Source organism: Mugil cephalus, chromosome 23 (genome assembly GCF_022458985.1).
Source record: "Mugil cephalus isolate CIBA_MC_2020 chromosome 23, CIBA_Mcephalus_1.1, whole genome shotgun sequence".
In the NCBI taxonomy this organism is placed as follows: domain Eukaryota; kingdom Metazoa; phylum Chordata; class Actinopteri; order Mugiliformes; family Mugilidae; genus Mugil; species Mugil cephalus.
The window spans coordinates 14275979-14295481 of record NC_061792.1 but is presented as its reverse complement, the minus strand read 5'-3'; the positions used below and the strand labels follow the sequence as shown (position 1 = coordinate 14295481).

Here is a 19503-nt window from a genome sequence, read left to right as displayed (position 1 = left end):
TCGAGCGTCTCTTTTGTATTTCAGAGCCCGCCCTGCAGCGCCTCACCTGTCCACTAGGTGTCAGTGTAGCCTCAACACATCACCTGTTACCGAGTGAGCAGCCAGGCAGGGTAGAGATAGCAAACTAGCCGAGGCGTCCTCCTCAGACACTGCAGGGACGTTAGGTAAGAAGTGAAGGATTGTGAGAGGAAATACTCAAAAATGAACCGTTTTATTTTGAAATGATGTCGAGCAAAGATGCGCCTCCACAGGTGAACCTCCAGGTGACTCAGTTTTGCATCAAAGTGACTTCTAACACACAAAAAAAAGGCCGACACGTATATCGAACACAGAGTGTGTGTTTGCGCTGAGCCGCTCTGAGACTTTAAAGTGACGCACGCCACCAACAACCCGAAGAAGCTTTTAGCTGCTTCCCCCCCTGAGCCACCACTTCCTTTTCTTACACTTTTTGCACTTTTGCAGATGTGTGAACTCACACTCGGTCCCAAAGCAAACAAACAAACACACACTGACACCAAAGGGCTGGACTACTCTGCACATTTTATATTTTTATTTACTAGCGGCCGGATTCACTCAATGGGGACAAACAATGTTAAAAATCAATCGAGCGGTTACTGAAAGTAAAAGAGGTCAGACCGGATCCATTTTTTTATTTTTAGCTGCTGTTCTTTTTACACCTGAATTGATTTATTTCTCAGATTTTGTGTAGTGCACGTTTAAAACTTCCATAGTTTAAATAGTAGCATAGTTTAAAGCTTCCTGTCCGAGTGCAGAACGCTGTCTGCAGCCGACTCTACATCTTTAATGACGCGCCCGGAATCATTTATGAGAGTTTTTCTTCTCCCGCCGTCTTCAGCCGGTTCGCTTTGCCTGCTTGTGACGTGATCAATCATCCAAGCAAAGATGTTGTGCGTCCCACTTTAGCTTCCTCAGGTCACAGCGACACAAAGAGAAGATAATACGGTGCTGGAGTCTGAGATAATTCACACTAGCGCCTGTAGATAAAATGTAGATAAAATAGCTGTTTTCTGCTCTGAATTCGTGCAGACGTCCGGTATTTAGCACCTAAACGTGACCGGTTTGTGTTGCTCCTGCTGCTCAGAGAAGATGTGAAATATTTAACGCCCGTCTATAACCACTCAGACCGTTTCCCCGCTGGAAAATATGGACACTGTGGTGATTCTGCATGAAGCCGCTGACCTGCTTTTCAAAACCACCACAGGATCACGCTCCCAAACGCCACCTGTGCACCTCCTACATTTCCCACAATGCATCCCGGCAGCCTAGAAATGAGCAGAACGTGGCAGTGAATGATGAGATATTTCATGTTTAAGAGGGAAAACTTTCTGCGTCTGCATGTGTTGTTGTTTCTCCTCTGGCAGCAGCGAAGCTCAGATCGATCTCTGGCAGATTGATTGTGTTGTTTTTTCTTTTTATTCGTCAATAAGCAGAGCTGGAGCTGGAAACACTCCTCTCTCTCTGTGACTCTGAGCGCCACGTCTCCACCCAGCGTCCTGCCACAGTTCATTACCTCCACCCCGTCGAGCAGAGACTCCTGCCCTTCCCCTTCCTCCCCCCCCTCCTCCCTCCTCCCCTCCTGCATAAAGGTACAACTAACTCCTGCTCAGGGTTGAAACAGCCCCATGAATAATGGACGTCACATTTCACAACATCACACCAAGGACAGCAAATAACATGAATCAATAAAATGAAGGATTATTTAAGAGTAAACATTGTTTTTGTAATATGACACCGTCCTGTTGGTGTAACCCAGCATTGCATTCAATATTAAGCTATTTAAATAATACGTAAACACACCTGTTATAAATAAACCTAAATGCACCGTTAGCTTCTCCTCTGCTAACGTTGCAGCCTGTGTCTGAGATTTCACCTGCAGACTGAACAGAACAGAACCTGAACAGAGTCAACGTGTCATATGCTGCCGTCTTCTGATTGGCTCAGCAGCGATGGGGGCGGAGCCTATTGTGTACAGGAGGCTTTGATTGACAGGTCTCGGCCAGCAAAGTGCTGACTGAAAGATGATCTACTTCCATTTATCCCTTTACTAAAACTTTTAGATCTATGTCACAGATTCGTTGTATAAAACCAGTGCTGAGAGATTATTTCAATTAATACTTATATTAAAGAAGAGCTACTCAGCTGTTTAGCATCCTGAGACCTGGTGTCCACATATGGAGACATTATATTTTAGATACAAATTAGCGAGTAGTCGCTTCCAATTCTGCTTTTTTTTCAAAAAAAAACTACTTCCAGTTCAAAATTGATGCTCTTTTTTTTTATTCTTTTTAGGTTCTACTGATCCCAAATACCTAAAGATCTTAATCGTATCTTAAAGAAATTAAGACGCTTGGGACACAATTAATACCTGATTAATTATCTGCATCACATCCAACCAGTGAAGCTGAAACTGTCCAGGTTCTAGGTCCGTCTTTTATTTTGTGACGTTTTGAAGTTTCCTGTTTTATTTTGTGATGTTTTGAACTTTCCTGTCTTGTCCCTTCTTGTCTCTTGATTGTTAATTTGTGTCACCTGCGTTGATTGTCCTCATGTGTCTCAGTCCTCATGTGTATATATAACCCTACCTTGCCGTGTTTGATGGTTCTTTTGTATTTTCCTGCTTTGTTAATTATTAAATGCCTTTTTGTTTCGGAGATCCTGCCTCATCTGGGTCCTCACCTACAACCTCAACTCCCCCTTCTTGACAGAAACGTCACAAAGTCCTGCAACTTTTTTAATTTTTTAGCGTTAAGTCCAGACTCTGGGTTTTAGTGTCGACTTTGTCCTCACATGCAGAGAAACATGAGTTTGTGTGTCTGTGTGTAGCTGCAGGACTCGACTGTCATGACCTTTACTGGGTGTCGGTGTTCAGGACTCGGGCTTCGACCTCAGCGTGACGCTCGGGACGAAGCAACACAACCAAACCTGAAAGCTTGAAGCACAAGTTCATTAGAGAAAGATTTATTTAGTTCTAAACAAACAACTTCACCCACACGGTTTGACCTTTAACCTGCACACACTCCCTGCACAGATATATATGTGTGTGTGTGTCTTATCTGCGTCAGTGCGTTTGTTTTGGTGGCCCCAGTGAGTCAGGCGGGTGGAGACCTCGTCAAATATTGATGCCAGAAGCCAAAACTTTTTTGTGCTACATCAGGATTAAAATTAGATCTGATCTGCTCTTCATTAAACAATCAGCCTCTCAACGTTTCCCAGGATCGAACCGATAAATAAACTAATGGACGGAGTTTATTATTACAGTCATAATTTGAATAAATAAGCCAATCAGACGAGACGTTCAAACACTTTACATCACCGCAAACATCCACCGCTGGGAAACACGGGGGATGTTTCTCGTCGGTGTCTCTAAAACAGTTTTTATAGTTTTATAAAAGCAGCTGAGGTGAAAACAGACTCAGGATGTTTGTTCGTACGTGTAAATAAAAACCGCTTGTCAAATTTGTTAAAGCTGGTTATTTAAAATATCTTAAACTCTGCACAGTTTACGTTCAAGTTTATTATCCCGCTCTCTTCCAGGCAGCTGTAACTTTATTTGAATAAATCCTTCACGGGGCCGAGATGATCTTTAACGCAGCTTGTGTTCATTAAACAGTTGTCGTTGAATAATTCATTCAGTATTTTCAGGTTTTTTTCCAGGAGGCTGCTGAAGCTCACGGATCTTTCTGACCTAAAAGCTCTGACATCTCAAGGGGCGATCGCACACTGAGCTGCCAAAAATACTTTGTGTGTGTGTTCAGACTAGAAAGCAGAAACACAACCTTGACCTAGATACCGAACGCACCACCAGGAGGCAGGTTCAAGGACCGGAGCGGGAACCGGGCACGAGGAGGACACGATAAAGTCATCAGAGGACATGTCGGATGGGGAAAAAGGAAGGGAAGAGGGAAACGACTGAATCTAGGAGGAGGTGGAGGTTGAAAGTGAGAAGAGGAGGAAAAAGAGGAGGTGGACGCCTCCCCGTTGGTCTGATGGATCCACACTGACAACCACAAACCGCTGGAGACCGGGCGTCTTCATGTCCTAAACTCCAACGCTCCTCTTTTACCAACGTCCCTGCGGCTGTTTCTCTTCACCGTCTGTCTGGAAGCGCACACTAATACATACATACATAGAGAGGTCAAGGGTCAGACGCCGGAGGACGGTTTAAGACGGTGGATGCACCAAACGTCCCGTTACACTTGAACGCACCACTGTAGATCTGAGAGGGAAGATGTCTCCATAGCAGCAGGTGGCATCATCACTCAAAACAAGATCATGATGATGAAAGACGTGAAGTTTATTCAAAGGAACGTCGTCCACTGGTGTCAGACCAGTTTGCAGGTATTATTTTTTATTATTTTTATCAATTTTTACGTCAGGAAACGAGGGTGAGAGCGATGAGTCTGACTTCCACTGGCCGCAGCAGTAATTAACTGTCACCTCCTCTCGGATCCCAGCGGCTGATTGATGAGTCGGCAGCGACAATCTGTTACATCCTTGCTTCCCTGACCTCTTCAAAGCTCTTCCTCCCGTCGCCGAGGCCGAGCTGCCACGTTGGATCAGAGGCTGAGCTCGTTAACGGGTCCACTGGACAGAGGTGTGAGGGACGGGACGGGACGTTTGACAGCTCTGTTATCACTGCTGCTGCTTTATTACTGCTGCTGTCGTACTGTCACTACTGCCACCGTCACTGCTAGTATCAAGCTACTATTAACTACTTTTAAACCTGTTATCTCGTTTACTGCTTCATGTAAACATGACCATTGGTGCTGCGTCTCCTCGTTTTTTCTAGCAGACCTCTTGCGCCCCCAGCTGGCCAACACTACGAACTGCAGCTTCAGTTCAGCAGAGCAGACTCCAGATTAACCTAAAGGTGAGCTGTTCTATCACTGTGATCCTTTAGGATTCTCTGCAGACCAGGAACACTGACCCGGCTGTGCAGGCATCACAGTTTGGGAACGTGGGAACATTTTTCTTGCCTCTAACATCAACTTTGAGGACTGAATATTCACCTACTTCTTGATTTATCCGCTTGCAGGCGCCATGAGAAACCACATAATTACTGTTATTCACTTTTAAATGTGGGCTAGAACCTCATCCTGCAATCTGGCTTTCATGTCACATTCCTATTCTCTTCTACAGTTTTATATTTTCTGTCTTTATTAATCTCTTTTATCGTTATCTTTTTTGAGTCATTTCATCTCTTCATTTTGCTGCTATTTTGTCTGTGTTAGTGCATACGGCAAAATTTTTTGCAATAAAGTCCGTCTCTACACAAATTTTGAAATAAAAAGAAATTAATTCTAATAGGTCAACAAAACACTGTGGAAATAAAGCACCTTCTTGTAACGTTAGCAGACAAAATCGTGCATTAAAAATATAAAAAAATGCTATAAAATACTATAAAAACTGATTAATATTTTTTTCTGCATAAATCTCTTAAAGCACTTCAGCACTTTACAAAACTACCAAATATTCAATCATTTTGAGGATTTTAACCTTTTAAATGCCAATTTTAATACTTTTTTACTATGAAAAAAACATGAAAATTTGATATTTTCCGTGAGTTAAGTTTTTACAGTAGTTTTCGGACAAGAGTAGTGAATTAAACAGATGCTCGAGGGTTAACTTATCCTTCTAGTGTCTTTTTTTGTATATATATTTCTGTTTTAATCAAACTATAAAGCACTTTGAACGGCGTTCGTTTGTTCTGAAAGGTGCTGATTGGTAGAGGTCATAATCTTATGGCTGATCGGTGTGAGGTTTTCAGACGGGCTCTGGATGAATGTAAATCTGGCGTAGTTAGAGTTACGATGGAGTCCTCAGATAAGCGGAGGCCAATCCACCGGAGAAAGCGATGTAAATAAAGACAGAGCGGGACTTTAATGTTCCCCAGCGGCGGCAGAACGTCGGAGTTAATCCTCGTCCACGGGGATTAACGTCTTCGCCACTTTCCACGACCTTCTCTGTCGGGGGATCCCGTCTTATTCTAATCCTCCCGCGCTCTGATAACACACTGGCTGCTCTCAGCTGGACACATCTGTAGTAAAAGTTTATTAGAAACATCTGTAGCTGAATGTCTGTAATTATAACGGTTTTGATTGAACTTTTTATTCTTCTCTTGCAGACTTGTCCTCTTCCTTTTAAAGAATCATCCCCACAGACAAAACTCTTAATTAAATTAAATTAGGCTTTGAATTCTCACACAATCAGATGTTTTTTTAGCAATAATCGTGTTAAATGTGGAGCAGGGAGGTAACTGAAGTCGATCCCAGCTGCTGTTTATTGAACTGCACAATTATTCAGGTCAAGTCAAAGGCTGCAGTGAAACTGGATCCCTGCAGACACCCAATATCACTACTGTACCATCACGGCCGTGTCTGCAGCCTGGAGTCTGAGGAGGTGCATTAAAAAAAGGTTTAAAAACAAAGTAAAATAAAACGTGTGACTCTGAGGTACGAGCTGTGATTCCCCAGTTAATGGACGCACGCTGTAAAGTGTTTGATCTGCAGCGGATTTGGACGTATTAGTGTTAATCTTCCCTCTCTGTGACCAACAGGTCCACTCATCGTCGTCCATCCATCGCGTCCCTGCTTCGTTCCACGCATGTAAACAGCGTCACATCTGGGCTGCAGCTCGTCCCATGTGTTAGAAAAGACGGGAAAAAAACGCTCGTGTGTTATAGTTTTCTTATACTTTAATCCAGCAGCTGCTCATCTTTGACCTGACGGATGATCTGGAGATAAACCACTGATATAACTGATAAATATAACCTCTTTTAAATTTATGAAATCCGCCCTAATCAAGACACACGTTTGCTGCGTCACACATTTCACAAAGAAACAAACACAAAAAAAAGAAAAACCCTCGTAGTGATTAAATGTATGAATCTATAAATAACCAGGAACAAAGTGGAGATAAACACCCCTGCGTCTGCAATCAATCAAATCCACCCAGACCTTCTAATTCTCATCTCTGTGGCCCAGTTCAATCTCTTAAAGCTCCCCCCTCCTCACCCTCCCTCCCGCACTGAACCAGCCCTGCATGGTGAATAATTGACGAGCCCTCCCCCTTCGCTCTGTGTCTCTTTCCATCACTCTGTTTTATAGAAGTCTTTGTGGTGTCGCTCGTCGGGTTTTCCGGGCCGTGACCACCTCCATCATGTCCACTTTCCACCTGCTGCTCTCTGGATGTTGATGATAGAAACGCTGGAGCAGCAGCAGCAGCTGAACGGGGCCGAGTTGTCGCGTCACGATAAGGAACCAGAAGCTGTTTGGGAGTTTTACAGGAAACGAAGCAGAGAAACAGCAGCTGGAGACGCTTTTATCCTTATTTTTTTTGTTTTAAAACTGCGCGACGCATTTAAAGACATTTCCTTTCGCCAAGAGAACATCGGTCCTCTCTCCACACTCGGAACTAATTCAGGTATTAACCAGCGAAAATGTGTTTCATACAGGTTCTGATTTAACTTTAACTGTGCCAGAGGTTTGTTTCTTGATTAAAATACAAGGCTGTGATTTAAGGATAATGCATGGAAGGATTTTTTATTTATTAGTCGAAGTTTTATAGTTGTTTGAACTCTTTTAGATCTATAGAGTCGTCTAGATTATGGAGGTATCTAACCGGTGAAACCTTCTCTCAGGTTTCCGGGAGCCGTCGAGGGCCATGAAGGAGTTGGTGCTGCTCCTCCTGGCGTTGACGGAGGCCTCCTCCAGGTCTCACGGCAGCTGGTGTGAAAAGGGCTGCGACTGCCCCGGAGACCTCAGGTTCACCATCTGCTCCCGGGCTCTGTTCACCGAGCTGCCCGGCCGAGTCCCGCCCACCACCGAGCTCCTGGACCTGTCGGACAACAACATCTCCGTTGTCCCCAGGGACTCCTTCAGCGGCAACCGCAAGCTCCGGGTGCTGCTGCTGCAGAACAACAACATCAGCGCGGTGGAGGACGGCGGCTTCTCTCAGCTGGAGTTCCTGCAGAAGCTGGACCTGAGCTGGAACCAGATCTCCACCCTGTCGGAGGGCTTCTCCCTGGGCCTGGCCTTCCTGAGGGAGCTCCAGCTGGCCCACAACCAGCTGAGCAGCCTGGACAGCCGCAGCTTCCTGCACCTGGACGGCCTGCAGAGGCTGAACCTGACCGGAAACAGCATCCACACCATCCAGGTGAGGTCGTTCTCCTCCATGAGCTCCCTGAGGCAGCTCCACCTGGAGGACAACCAGCTGACGTCTCTGAGGAGCGGCATGTTCTCCATGCTGCGCTCGGTGGAGGTCCTCAACCTGGCCGGGAACCGGATCAGCGACACGGAGGTGGGCGTCTTCAAGCCGCTCACCAGCATGACTCTGCTCAGCCTGGCCGACAACAAGATGTCCACCATCAACTTCAAGACCTTCCTGAACATCCACACCTACAGCACCCACATCCTGCTGGAGGGGAACCCCTGGAACTGCGACTGCGACCTGCAGAGGGTTTTCAGGAAGCTGCGCAGCATCCAGAGGCTCTTCCTGGACGACTACTACAACCTGAGCTGCATGGCGCCGCCTGTCCTCCAGGACTACCTGGTGATGGACGTGGACAGCGAGCTGTGCATCGCGGAGACGGTCACGGTGCTCATCATCACCGCCACCGTGGTGATAACCGTGCTGGCCGCCATGGTGATGGGCGAGAGGAAGAGGAAGAAGAAGAAGAAGGCGATGCACTGGACGCAGCAGGAGGACTTTTCGGACGAGTCGGATCATTAAAAACGTGTCTCCCGTCTCTGTCTGTCTGTTTCTTCTTTTTTTATACACTGTATTTTCACACAACTGTTGCATGAATCCCACAGATTCTGCCGATCATTTTGTCAGGATTTCCCGTCTTCCTACAAATATGCACTATATTCAGGGAGCTACGTCCTCTCACTTCAATAAAAAAGGCTGAAAAATCACTTTATGTATGAACAGATGTCTTGAAATTAAAGCAGTGGTGGTTGTGGTTGTTCTATATTTTTAAATTGTCCAGGAGGGTGGACAGCTCCCCCTGCAGGTAAAGAGCTGCACTGGCTTCAAGCAGCTGCTGGGTGGGGTCTGCTTTTTTCCTTCTATGGTGACTTAATCAACTTAAGTAATTAAAATAATTAAACCTGCCTCTGCAATATTTGACTCTGAGGTTAATTAATGAGATTTATCTGCGTGATAGTTATAGTATAAGTAAGTTGTGATATATTAGTATGTGTGTGTGTGTGTGTTTATATACACACATTGTATATTGGTATTTTCTAGGGACACCTATGAAGTCTGCGCTACTGAGTGGTGAGTTCAGTCCTCTTCATTCTGATTTAATGTTTGTGTTTTGTTTTGTTTTTAAAAAAAAATGGATGATATATATTTGCAAAAATAAATAAAGGTTCTACCGTGAGTTACAGCTCTTTTAGTTGAACAGTGTCTCTTTAAAATGAATGAGGAACGTTTTTCCATGTTGTGACTGTGATTAATGGAAGATTCCCCTTTAATTGACGTTTAGGCGGAGGGACAAGACACCGGAAGTAGACAAAAATAAAAGCGCAGTAGAGATACGTTAATGAAATTATTTTATTTGAAACTCTGAAACTTATTTTTTTCTTATTTCTTTTTCGTACGGTTAAGATAATTTAATTGAATAATTCGTAATCTAAAGTTATTTTAAAATTTGTGGAGGGGAGAAGACGTAAAATTACCGTTATTAGTAGTAATGGTATTCGCAGTAACGACATTAATATTATTAGTATTAATAGAAAATAAAAATAGTTATATTGATTCATATTTTTTGATAATATTTTTAATTAATTTTCTTAAAAAAGACGTAAATAGCGAGTTTTATTTTTAATATTTTTTGACAGGAAGTGGTCGCGGCACAAAATGGCGGACTTTATGGCTGTCGTTTCCTAGAGAGGAGGACAGGTGGGATCTCCGGTTTGACGAGCTGCTGTTGTTCTCAATACAAAGAGAAAGCCGGAAGAAAAAAAAAGAAAACGCTTCAAATTCGAGCTTAAATAAAAACATGAACGCGACACGGTGCATTTAAACATCACCCGCTGGTTTGTAGTAGAAACTATGACGGGTTTTGTTTAAAAAAAATGTCCGAACGAGGAAAGGGAATTTGAACAGAAACTGCGCAGTCATAGTTTAATGGGAGCGGTGACCTGAGCAGGTAGGAGCCTCTAATGTCATCTCCTCTTTTACTCTAGTCTTTATTTGTGTGTATTTTTTATTTATATTTCAGGATACACGGTCTGTTTAAGTTCACTTCCGTTCAACCTGTATTTAAAATGAACAGCGACACTTTACGTTGGATTCCTTAAATTTGAGGTTGTTGTTTTGAGTTGTGCTTGTTTTTACGTGTGAAATGAGGAGCGTCTTTGTGTAATATTTCATGAACTTCCGCCTGGTCATCTGATAGACGGGCGGTTTCCAACCTGTGGTCCTAGAACCTCCCGCGGTCCTTTCAGGGCCCCTTCACGTCCTTTTATTCTTACTCATTTATATCCATTGATTTGAAGCAACATAGTGTTCGGAGTAATTATAAAATGTGTTTAATCATCTGCTGTATTTAAATGTTCCTTCAGAGACTCATCTATTCAAGCTCTCACTGCTTTGTTTTTTGTTTTTTTTGCCAGACTAAAAGTCTCTAGAGAAAACCAGCAATAGATTTCCTTTGTTGCTAAAAATGGTTCAATTCTTTTTTTATTTTTTTTTTTACTGTGTTTCTATTTCAGAGTGACACATCTTTATTTAAACCTGCAGCCACTCTCCCCTTCATTTCCTTACATTTCCTTATCTTCCAGATATGCCTGCAGACGACAAGGTTGCCATCCTAACGGACGACGAGGAGGATCAGAAGAGGAAGTATGTCCTGGCCGAGCCATTTAACACCCTGTCCATGGGGCAGCAGGCGGGCGCGCTGGCGCCACCTGCCGCGCCGGCGTCCGAAACGCCGCCCGAGCAGCCGCCGGCCTCCCAGTCGGCCTCCATCGACTGCTGCGAGAGGATGTGCCTCCGCATCAACACCCACCTCCTCATCTCCAAAATATTCTACTTCTTCTTCTACGCCGCCTACGGCTCGCTGCACCCGCTACTGGCGGTGTACTACAAGCAGCTGGGCATGTCGGCCAGCCGCAGCGGGCTGCTCGTCGGCATCCGCTACTTCATCGAGTTCTGCAGCGCCCCCTTCTGGGGCGTGGTAGCCGACCGCTTCAAGAAAGGGAAGGTCGTGCTGCTGTTCTCCGTTTTCTGCTGGTTGGTGTTCAACTGCGGCATCGGTTTCGTCCAACCAGCCGAGATGAGGTGCGAGGAAAAGGGCGCCGTGGTGGATCCGACTGATTTGCCGCCTCCTAGTAACGTCACGCCTCCGACGAACTCCACCAACCACACCCGGAGCCGCCGGAGCGTCCTGGAGCTGCACCAGCTTCTTGACGCCCTGGACTCCTTCTCCAGGGAGCTCTACCGGCACAAACGGAGCGTCGACAACAACACAACGTCAGCTCCCCTCAACACCACCCAGCTCACTCCAAACACCACCCTGCAGACCACCACAACCACCACCACCACCACCACCACCACCACTACCACTCCAACAACCACAACCCCCACCAAGCAATACCAGATCATCTACAACCAGGACCAGGTGGAGAGGATCTTCCTCATCATCCTGCTCGTCATCATCGTGGGCGAGTTCTTCAGCGCCCCGGCCGTCACCATCGTGGACACCGTCACCCTGCAGTACCTGGGGAAAGCCCGAGACCGCTACGGCCTCCAGAGGATGTGGGGCTCCCTGGGTTGGGGTCTGGCCATGCTGCTGGTGGGCATCTGGATCGACCACACGCACATCACCGTCTTCATCGACGGCATCGGCTGCATCATCCCCGACTTCCGCCTGCACAACTACCAGATCGCCTTCATCGTCTTCGGCGTGCTGATGGCTCTGGCCTTCATCGTGGCCACTCAGTTTTACTTCGAAAAGGGCGGCGAGTACCGGCAGGAGGTTCCAGAGGTGGTGGAGGAGGCGGCGGGGACCCCTCACCCCTCCGACTCCGGCTCCAGCTCCGGCTCCTCAGACCAGACTCCCGGCAGCCCCGACTCCACCGAGGAGTTCCACTACAGCGACCTCCTGAAGCTGCTGTGCAGCGTGCGCTACAGCTCCGTCCTGTTCGTGGCCTGGTTCATGGGCTTCGGCTACGGCTTCGTCTTCAGCTTCCTGTACTGGCACCTGGAGGACCTGAAGGGGACGACCACGCTGTTCGGGGTCTGCTCCGTCCTCAGCCACATCTCGGAGCTCGCCGCTTATTTCACCAGCCACAAGTTCATCGAGCTGGTGGGACACGTCCGGTAAGAGACGGACGGGACAATTACTTGTTCTTAAGTTTAATGGAAATCTGGGAAAATGATTACAAACTTTAGAAAATATATTTTCTAGTTTTATTGGGTGATAAACAGCTGAAAGTGTGCGTTCATGGCTTTAAATGAAGCCGTCCTCCTCTCGGCTGCAGTGACGTGTGAATGTAATTCTCTGAGACAACGCTGTCATTGATGCTCTCGGTTTCTGGCCAAGTCGATTCAGGGCCGGACATTCGAGAGCGAGGTGTTAGATTTCAGGCTGCAGCTCCCGTCAGACTCTCTGTTGACTCTGAAAACGTCTCTAGAGTCAACACGGGATTCAAAACTTAAACGACTCACAGTTCTTCCAGTGTCTTCTAGCGCACACAGGATGTGTCAGGATGTTGCAAACACACTTCCTGCTTTCAGCTGCAGGTGTAGCGCCCTTTGTGGTTGTCTCTCTTCCTTTTATAAACGGGGGCGCCGTGTTAATAAGTGACCACAGAGTGCAGACGTCATGTGTTGACCCTGTTTAAGTGCCTGTTTGCAGAGGGTGAACCATCTGCTGCTGCTTTCCCGAACATGTTTTTTGCAGCTTAAAGCACAAATTTCATGTATTCTCCTCGTCCTCTAACTGTTCACTGACGTCTCTTCTGTCCTCGTAGCTTTTATTTATTAAAGTATATAACCTTAAATCCGCCCTGTCCTTCCTCCTCAGAGTGCTGTACATCGGCCTGGCCTGCAACACCGCCCGCTACCTGTACATCTCCTACCTGCAGAACGCCTGGACCGTCCTGCCCATGGAGGTTCTCCAAGGTAAAACACGTCTTTGTGTGCAGGGTGGGACTCTAGGACCCCGGGGACACTCAGGAGCAGACTGTGTTTATCTTACAGGACGCTTATCAGGCGGCCTCCTTCCTCCTGCAGCCCCGTCCACTGGCTGGATCTGAAACGATCCCCAGACGGGACGAGGTGTGACAGGTTCACTCAGAAGACGTTTAAATTAGGAACCTGCTCCTGCTGGCTCGTTACTTTTCGGTTATTCTCGATGAGATTACTGGAAACGAGGGTGGAAGCATTCATCTTGCACGGTGCATTAGTCAGATTTATGCATATAAACCCGACTCATGCAGCGAGAGCCGGGTCGGTTTGTTAGCGGCGTCCGCCCTGAGAAAACACAGCCGCCTTAGCAGGATAAACAAAAGAGAGCTCGCTGCCTGTTTTCACTCTGAAGCCAAGCAGACAAACAATTAAACGAGGCCGACAGCGAGCGTGTTCACTGTTTCCACGTCTGATAACATCTCCACGCAGCAGAGGATTTCAGGAAGAGCCGAGGCAGAGCCCTGTTGTTTACCCCGAGTGCTCGATGTGGGGCCCTATGTGAAGGCGTCGCAGTCATGTGACAGGAAGCTGAGCTGCAAGTGTTTGTGCAGGTCAGAAATATCCACATAGAGCTGGTTATTATGACATGTTTTCATATAACGTGTCACAGCGTTGATGCTGAAACGCTCTTTATGTTCGCGTCTCAAAACCAGAACTTCAGCGTCACAGTTCCTTGTTTTCCAGCGCGTCCTGCAACTACAAACATGCGCTTCGGTTCCTGTGACACCAACGGTCTCTTGGGTTTGTCCTCCTGAAATATTCAGGCAGACTTCGATAACTAAAACAGTTGGTGAGGTCTAGACCACAAAAACCCTCGGTTGGTTTTCCGGAAACATAAACACTTGGTTAAATTCAGACAACAAGGACTTTGAGGTTAGACGTAGACGCCCCGAAAAACCCCGGTTAGGTTTACGCAGCTGAAGTAGTTTGAGTTAAGTAGCAGGAATAAAAATAGTTACTAAACTTCCACCTTCAAAAAACAAAAAAAATGTTTAACACAAAGGACTCAAAGTAAGAACACAACAGACGCGTAGAAAATAAGACGAGGTGAGTGTAGGCAGCGCCATAATTAGGTTGTGTGTGATTGTTGTGTATCACTGCTGGCACGTTGTGGCCTCGGTTTCAGTAACCCTGGTGAACGAGGTGTGATTCTCGCTACTGAAGACAAATGTGGAGGCTCAGAGTCTCAGCTGTTCATTCACACATGTGAAATATTAGCAAGTGTGAAAAGGAGAAAAAGAACTGGAAAGATTATTTTTTTTTGGCTAAAATATTCTTTTGTTTTAAGTTTATCGTGAGTCTCCTGTGTGTGTCCTGCAGGTGTGACCCACGCCTCGGTCTGGGCGGCGTGCATCTCCTTCCTGAGCGCCGCCGTCCCCCCGGCGCTGAGGACGTCGGCGCAGGGGATCCTGCAGGGTCTGCACCTCGGACTGGGCCGCGGCTGTGGAGCCATGGTGGGAGGAGTGTTCGTCAATTACTTTGGTAACGACTTCATCATCAGCTCTAAAAGAAGCTCCTCGATGTGTGTGTGTGTGTGTTACAGGACGTCCACAGGGTCTTTGTAAACAGTAATAGGGGCGGTCTGTGTCTCAAACAGCCTCCACAGAGGACGTGTCTTTCAGAAAGTAGCTCATAAGAGATTCTCAGATATGTGGGATACTCAGAATAATGAACTGTACCAGCAGCGTTGAGTGAAAGGTGGGTTTCCTCACTAGGGATGGAGACACAGCGTCAGAGTTTCATGTGTTCCACAATCTCCGGTTAAGAAGTGTAGCTGCCCCCAGGATAAAGATTTTAATTTATTTTACTTATTATGTCCAGAGATCCAGGATCTAGTGACCATCCTTGTACAGGAAAATATTTAATTTTATTTTTATTTATTTATTTATTATGTCCAGAGATCCAGGATCTAGTGATCGTCCTTGTACTGGAAAATATTTTATTTTATTTTATTTTATTTATTATATCCAAAGATCCAGGATCTAGTGATCGTCCTTATGCAGGAAAATATTTTATTTTATTTTTATTTATTTATTTATTTATTTATTTAATTATTATGTCCAAAGATCCAAGATCCAGTGATCATCCTTGTACTGGAAAATATTTTATTTTATTTTATTTTATTTTATTTTATTTTATTTTATTTTATTTTATTTATTATATCCAAAGATCCAGGATCTAGTGATTGTCCTTATACAGGAAAATATTTTATTTTATTTTTATTTATTTATTTATTTATTATGTCCAAAGATCCAAGATCCAGTGATCATCCTTGTACTGGAAAATATTTTATTTTATTTTATTTTATTTTATTTTATTTTATTTATTATATCCAAAGATCCAGGATCTAGTGATCGTCCTTATACAGGAAAATATTTTATTTTATTTTTATTTATTTATTTATTTATTATGTCCAGAGATCCAGGATCTAGTGACCATCCTTATACAGGCAAAATATTTAATTTAATTTATTATGTTCAGAGATTTAGGATCCAGTGACCATCCTTACACAGGAAAATATTTTATTTTAGTTTATTTTTATTTATTTATTTATTTATTTATTTACTATGTCCAAAGATCCAGGATCCAGTGATCGTCCCTGTACAGGAAAATATTTTATTTTATTTTGTGTTTATTTATTATGTCCAGAGATCCAGGATCTAGTGACAATCTTTGTACAGACAAAATATTTTATGCTATTTTTATTGATATATTTATTTATTTACTTATTATGTTCAGAGATCTAGGATCCAGTGATCGTCCTTGTACAGGAAAAATATTTTATTTTATTTTAATTTATTTTTTTATGTCCAGAGATTGAGGATCCAGTGACTATATTTGCACAGGAAAATATTTTATATTATTTTTTTAGTTATTTATTATGTTCAGAGATCTGGGAACCAGTGAGCATGCTTGTACAGGAAAAATATTTTATTTTATTTTATTTATTTATTTAATTTTTATTATGTCTAGACATCTAGGATCCAGTGACCAGTTTCCTATTTGTTTATCTCTTGCATATCTCAGTAAAATGTAGAACTCTGTTTACACTAAACCACGAACGCCTACTTTTTCTAGACCAAACATTCAGAGAAGGAATCGATAAGAGGATCGATAATGCACCAGTATCTATAAAATCGTATCGCTGCTCACGACTATTTTAAATTTTTCTGTGACATTATGAAGGTTTCGTGTTCAGGAAACAGAGAGACTGTTAAGGAGCTAAATAATAAACATGTTGTTGAGTCTGATCGTTTCCCTGCTGGTTGTGTTGGTTGTGTAGGTGCTGCAGCGACGTTCAGAGGAATCGGCATGGCCTCCCTCGTCATCCTCCTCATCTTCTCCTTCATCCAGTGTCTGACTGGAGAGAACGAAGGCAAAGGTTTGAGAACACGTCGACGAAGAACTAACATTTTAGTTTATTCTGAAGCACCAAAGTGTTAACTCTAACCCTGTGTCTCTCAGAGGACAAGATGCTGGCGGAGAACATCCCGGTTCCGTCCAGCCCCGTTCCCATCGCCACCATCGACCTGGTCCAGAGCCAGAGCTCTGCCGGCAGCGCCGCTGCCGCCGCCGCCGCTCGCGCCGCGGCGCTGCCCGTCAAGAAGACGAAGCACCAGGAGGATCAGGAGGACGTGACCAGGCCGGCCTGGGTGCTCTCCGGCGCCCCCTGGGTCACCATCGCCTTCGCCGTCGTCCAGATCAGGGAGATGATGCGGATGACGAAGGGCGGCGGTCCACCTCTGGAGAATCAGCCGCTGCAGGTACACGGCCAGCTAACGTTTAGCTAACTACTACAGCTTTAGCATGATGCTAACAGATGTAGCCTGGGAGAAGTGTTGAAAGACACTTTGTTTGTGTTGCTACTGAGATATTAACTGAGATTGTTGTGTAGCCGTCACAGGAACTAGACACACAATAGACGGCGTATCGTATTATAACAACACACTGTTTTCCATCTGCTGACTCTGTAAGAAATGTCTCTTAACCTTCACTAATCTGACACTTCCTCCTTTAACCGGCTGCCCACTCACTCACACTCTGAAGAAAGGTGAGACGTGTGTGTGTGTGTGTGTGTGCGTGCGAAGGTCAATGGAAAACTATTATGTGTGTGTGTTCTGGTGGCGGTGGTGGTACAGACGCGTTGGGGGGGGAGGGGGGGATGTCTGGGGTTTGTGTATGTGTGTGTGTTGATGCATGTGGTGATAACAGTGACTCATCCATACCTGTGTGTGTGTGTGTGTGTGGGTTGTGGGCGTGTTCATGCATGCATGCGTACGTACGTCTGTGGGGCCTCCCACGCCTGAGTCCTGACGTCACACGGGGTGTGTGAGTGATTCCTGGGTGACGTGGGCTCTGACCCCCCCCCCCCTCCTCCCGCCCACTGCCCCACGTTTGACCCCCGCGATTGATCTGATTGATCCGAGGCCTCGATCAACCACATCAGCGTAGTCACGGTGACGCGTTGCTCAGCCTGTTTTTTTTTTAACTTGCATGAAAATTTTAACTAATTTTAAACAGAAATGCTCTATTTTTTTATATATTTAGATATATTTTTAGACGAGGTTCTAATGAGGCCACTGCTTTGTGCACGCTGCAACAAAACCCTCTATCTCTACAAAACTGAGAGTAAGACAGTTATTAGAGCTAAATAAGTGATTTAATTCAATAACCAGCGACCAGCCAAAACAATAAAACCAGCAAACAGTTAAAAAAAAATATTGATGATCTTTATGATTTTCTTAGAGGAAACATTTATCTGGATGCTCCTTTCATTCGTGTCGGGGTTTCTTGAAGACGTTTCGTTAAAGTTCAGGTTTAAATAGGAGCATGTGTGCATGCGTGGTCGGGCTCTGTTAACAAACCGAACACTCGGCTGTAGCAGAACAGAAGAAACTCTCGGTCGATTTACGGGACAAAGCGTCGAAGAAGACGATGGAGATGTAGTGAGAATGCTGAAGATCAGGGAAGTCCTCTTTTATAATCTACGTTACCATTGTCAGCATTCGCTTTGTCAGGTAGTTTCCTCAACCGCAATCAGGTTTTTCCGGCCCCCTAATGATAATTAGTCCCAATTTAATAGAGACATGTGTTTGTAAATAAAGTTTCCCCCGTTGCTAGGTACCTAAGGAGCAGGCGTCGGCCGAGTACGAGGCGGTGGCGACGTCGCACGGAAACCCGAGTGACGACGGCTCAGACTCGCCAGCATCCGCCCCCAGGATGCCCACGCAGACAGACGCCACCCGGCCGACGACGTCAGACTGCAACAAAGAGCAAACACACCCTGATTCAGACGGAGGAGGAGGAGGAGGAGGAGGAGGAGGAGGAGGAGGAGGAGGAGGAGGAGGAGACGCTGCCGTTAGAGCAGAAAACACACTGTAGAAACACACACTTTACTCTTTGTCTCAGCCTCAGTGTTAAAACCTGCTCAGCTTCTAAACACTGTACATATATATACATATATAAATATATGCGGACATTAAATGAGGCAGATTAATTTAAGTTATTGGAGGTTTTTTTTTGTAGCGGGGACTTTTAATGGCTGAGGTTCATGTGCACTATATTAACGGCCGGTGGAGTGTGAAGGGAATTTCCTCAAAAAAAAAAAATGTAAATGTGCCTCTTCATGACTTATTAAATGAATTAAAAAAAAAGAGAAGAGATGAAAGCTGAAGAAACTACATCTAAATCCGGTTTATTCCCCTGTGATGTGCAGCTTTAAGGCAAATTAAATTATCATATTTTACAGCTTTTTATTTTTCAGGGAGTTTTTACATTCATCTAAAATTTACATTTTTTTTTTAATGCTTTTAATTTGAAACTGTAAAATAATAAGAAAATGATTGAAATAGATCCTAAAACGTTTTAATGGATAAATCCAAATAGAAACCACGTGTTTGACAGGTTTATTATCGTCTGCTATTAGTTATTTATATAATTATCTCTGCAGAATAACTTCGCCTGCTCACATGTTGCTTCGTTCAGGTTTCATCTCTTCTCCTAAAAGACGAACTCGGCTCTTTGAGGACTAACGGGACCAGTTGACTCTGCGATCGAGCTGGAGGAGCCGTCGTGACTAAGTGCCTCTTTATAAACCTCTTAATCACCGTTATTGTTCTAACTTCTCGTGACGAGAGCTTCTCTGAGGAGCCCTCGACTGTGCCGTCATTTTTAAACATCGAAGCTTCCGGTCTTTGATTTTCATGCCAAACGAAATCAGTGTTGTGTAGGAAAACTGTAACGGCGAAGCCACGATTAAAAGACGTTTTGGGGAAAAATTGA

General features: G+C 44.8%; 2 protein-coding genes across 4 annotated transcripts; both read left to right on the top strand.

Annotated features, from left to right (window-relative positions):
* The first annotated feature begins 4261 nt into the window (after window positions 1-4261).
* Window positions 4262-9412, top strand: LOC125000941 (chondroadherin). 2 transcript variants are annotated; one of them, XM_047576713.1, is made up of 5 exons: window positions 4262-4359; window positions 4476-4615; window positions 4831-4891; window positions 7128-7443; window positions 7661-9412. In XM_047576713.1, the coding sequence occupies exons 1-5, from the start codon at window positions 4294-4296 to the stop codon at window positions 8749-8751; spliced, it is 1674 nt and encodes a 557-aa protein (XP_047432669.1). In that variant the 5' UTR covers window positions 4262-4293; the 3' UTR covers window positions 8752-9412. The 2 variants fall into 2 exon arrangements, with proteins under 2 accessions (XP_047432669.1, XP_047432670.1); XM_047576714.1 differs by having other exon boundaries at window positions 4280-4615; window positions 4814-4891.
* A 469-nt stretch (window positions 9413-9881) lies between these two features.
* LOC125000959 (major facilitator superfamily domain-containing protein 6-A-like) lies at window positions 9882-19503 on the top strand. Of its 2 annotated transcripts, XM_047576759.1 has the most exons (8): window positions 9882-10177; window positions 10812-12351; window positions 13058-13155; window positions 14542-14703; window positions 16505-16603; window positions 16687-16985; window positions 17269-17272; window positions 18343-18496. In XM_047576759.1, exons 2-8 carry the CDS (start codon window positions 10814-10816, stop codon window positions 18348-18350), a joined length of 2208 nt encoding a protein of 735 aa, XP_047432715.1. In that variant the 5' UTR covers window positions 9882-10177; window positions 10812-10813; the 3' UTR covers window positions 18351-18496. The 2 variants fall into 2 exon arrangements, with proteins under 2 accessions (XP_047432715.1, XP_047432714.1); XM_047576758.1 differs by lacking the exon at window positions 17269-17272 and having other exon boundaries at window positions 18343-19503.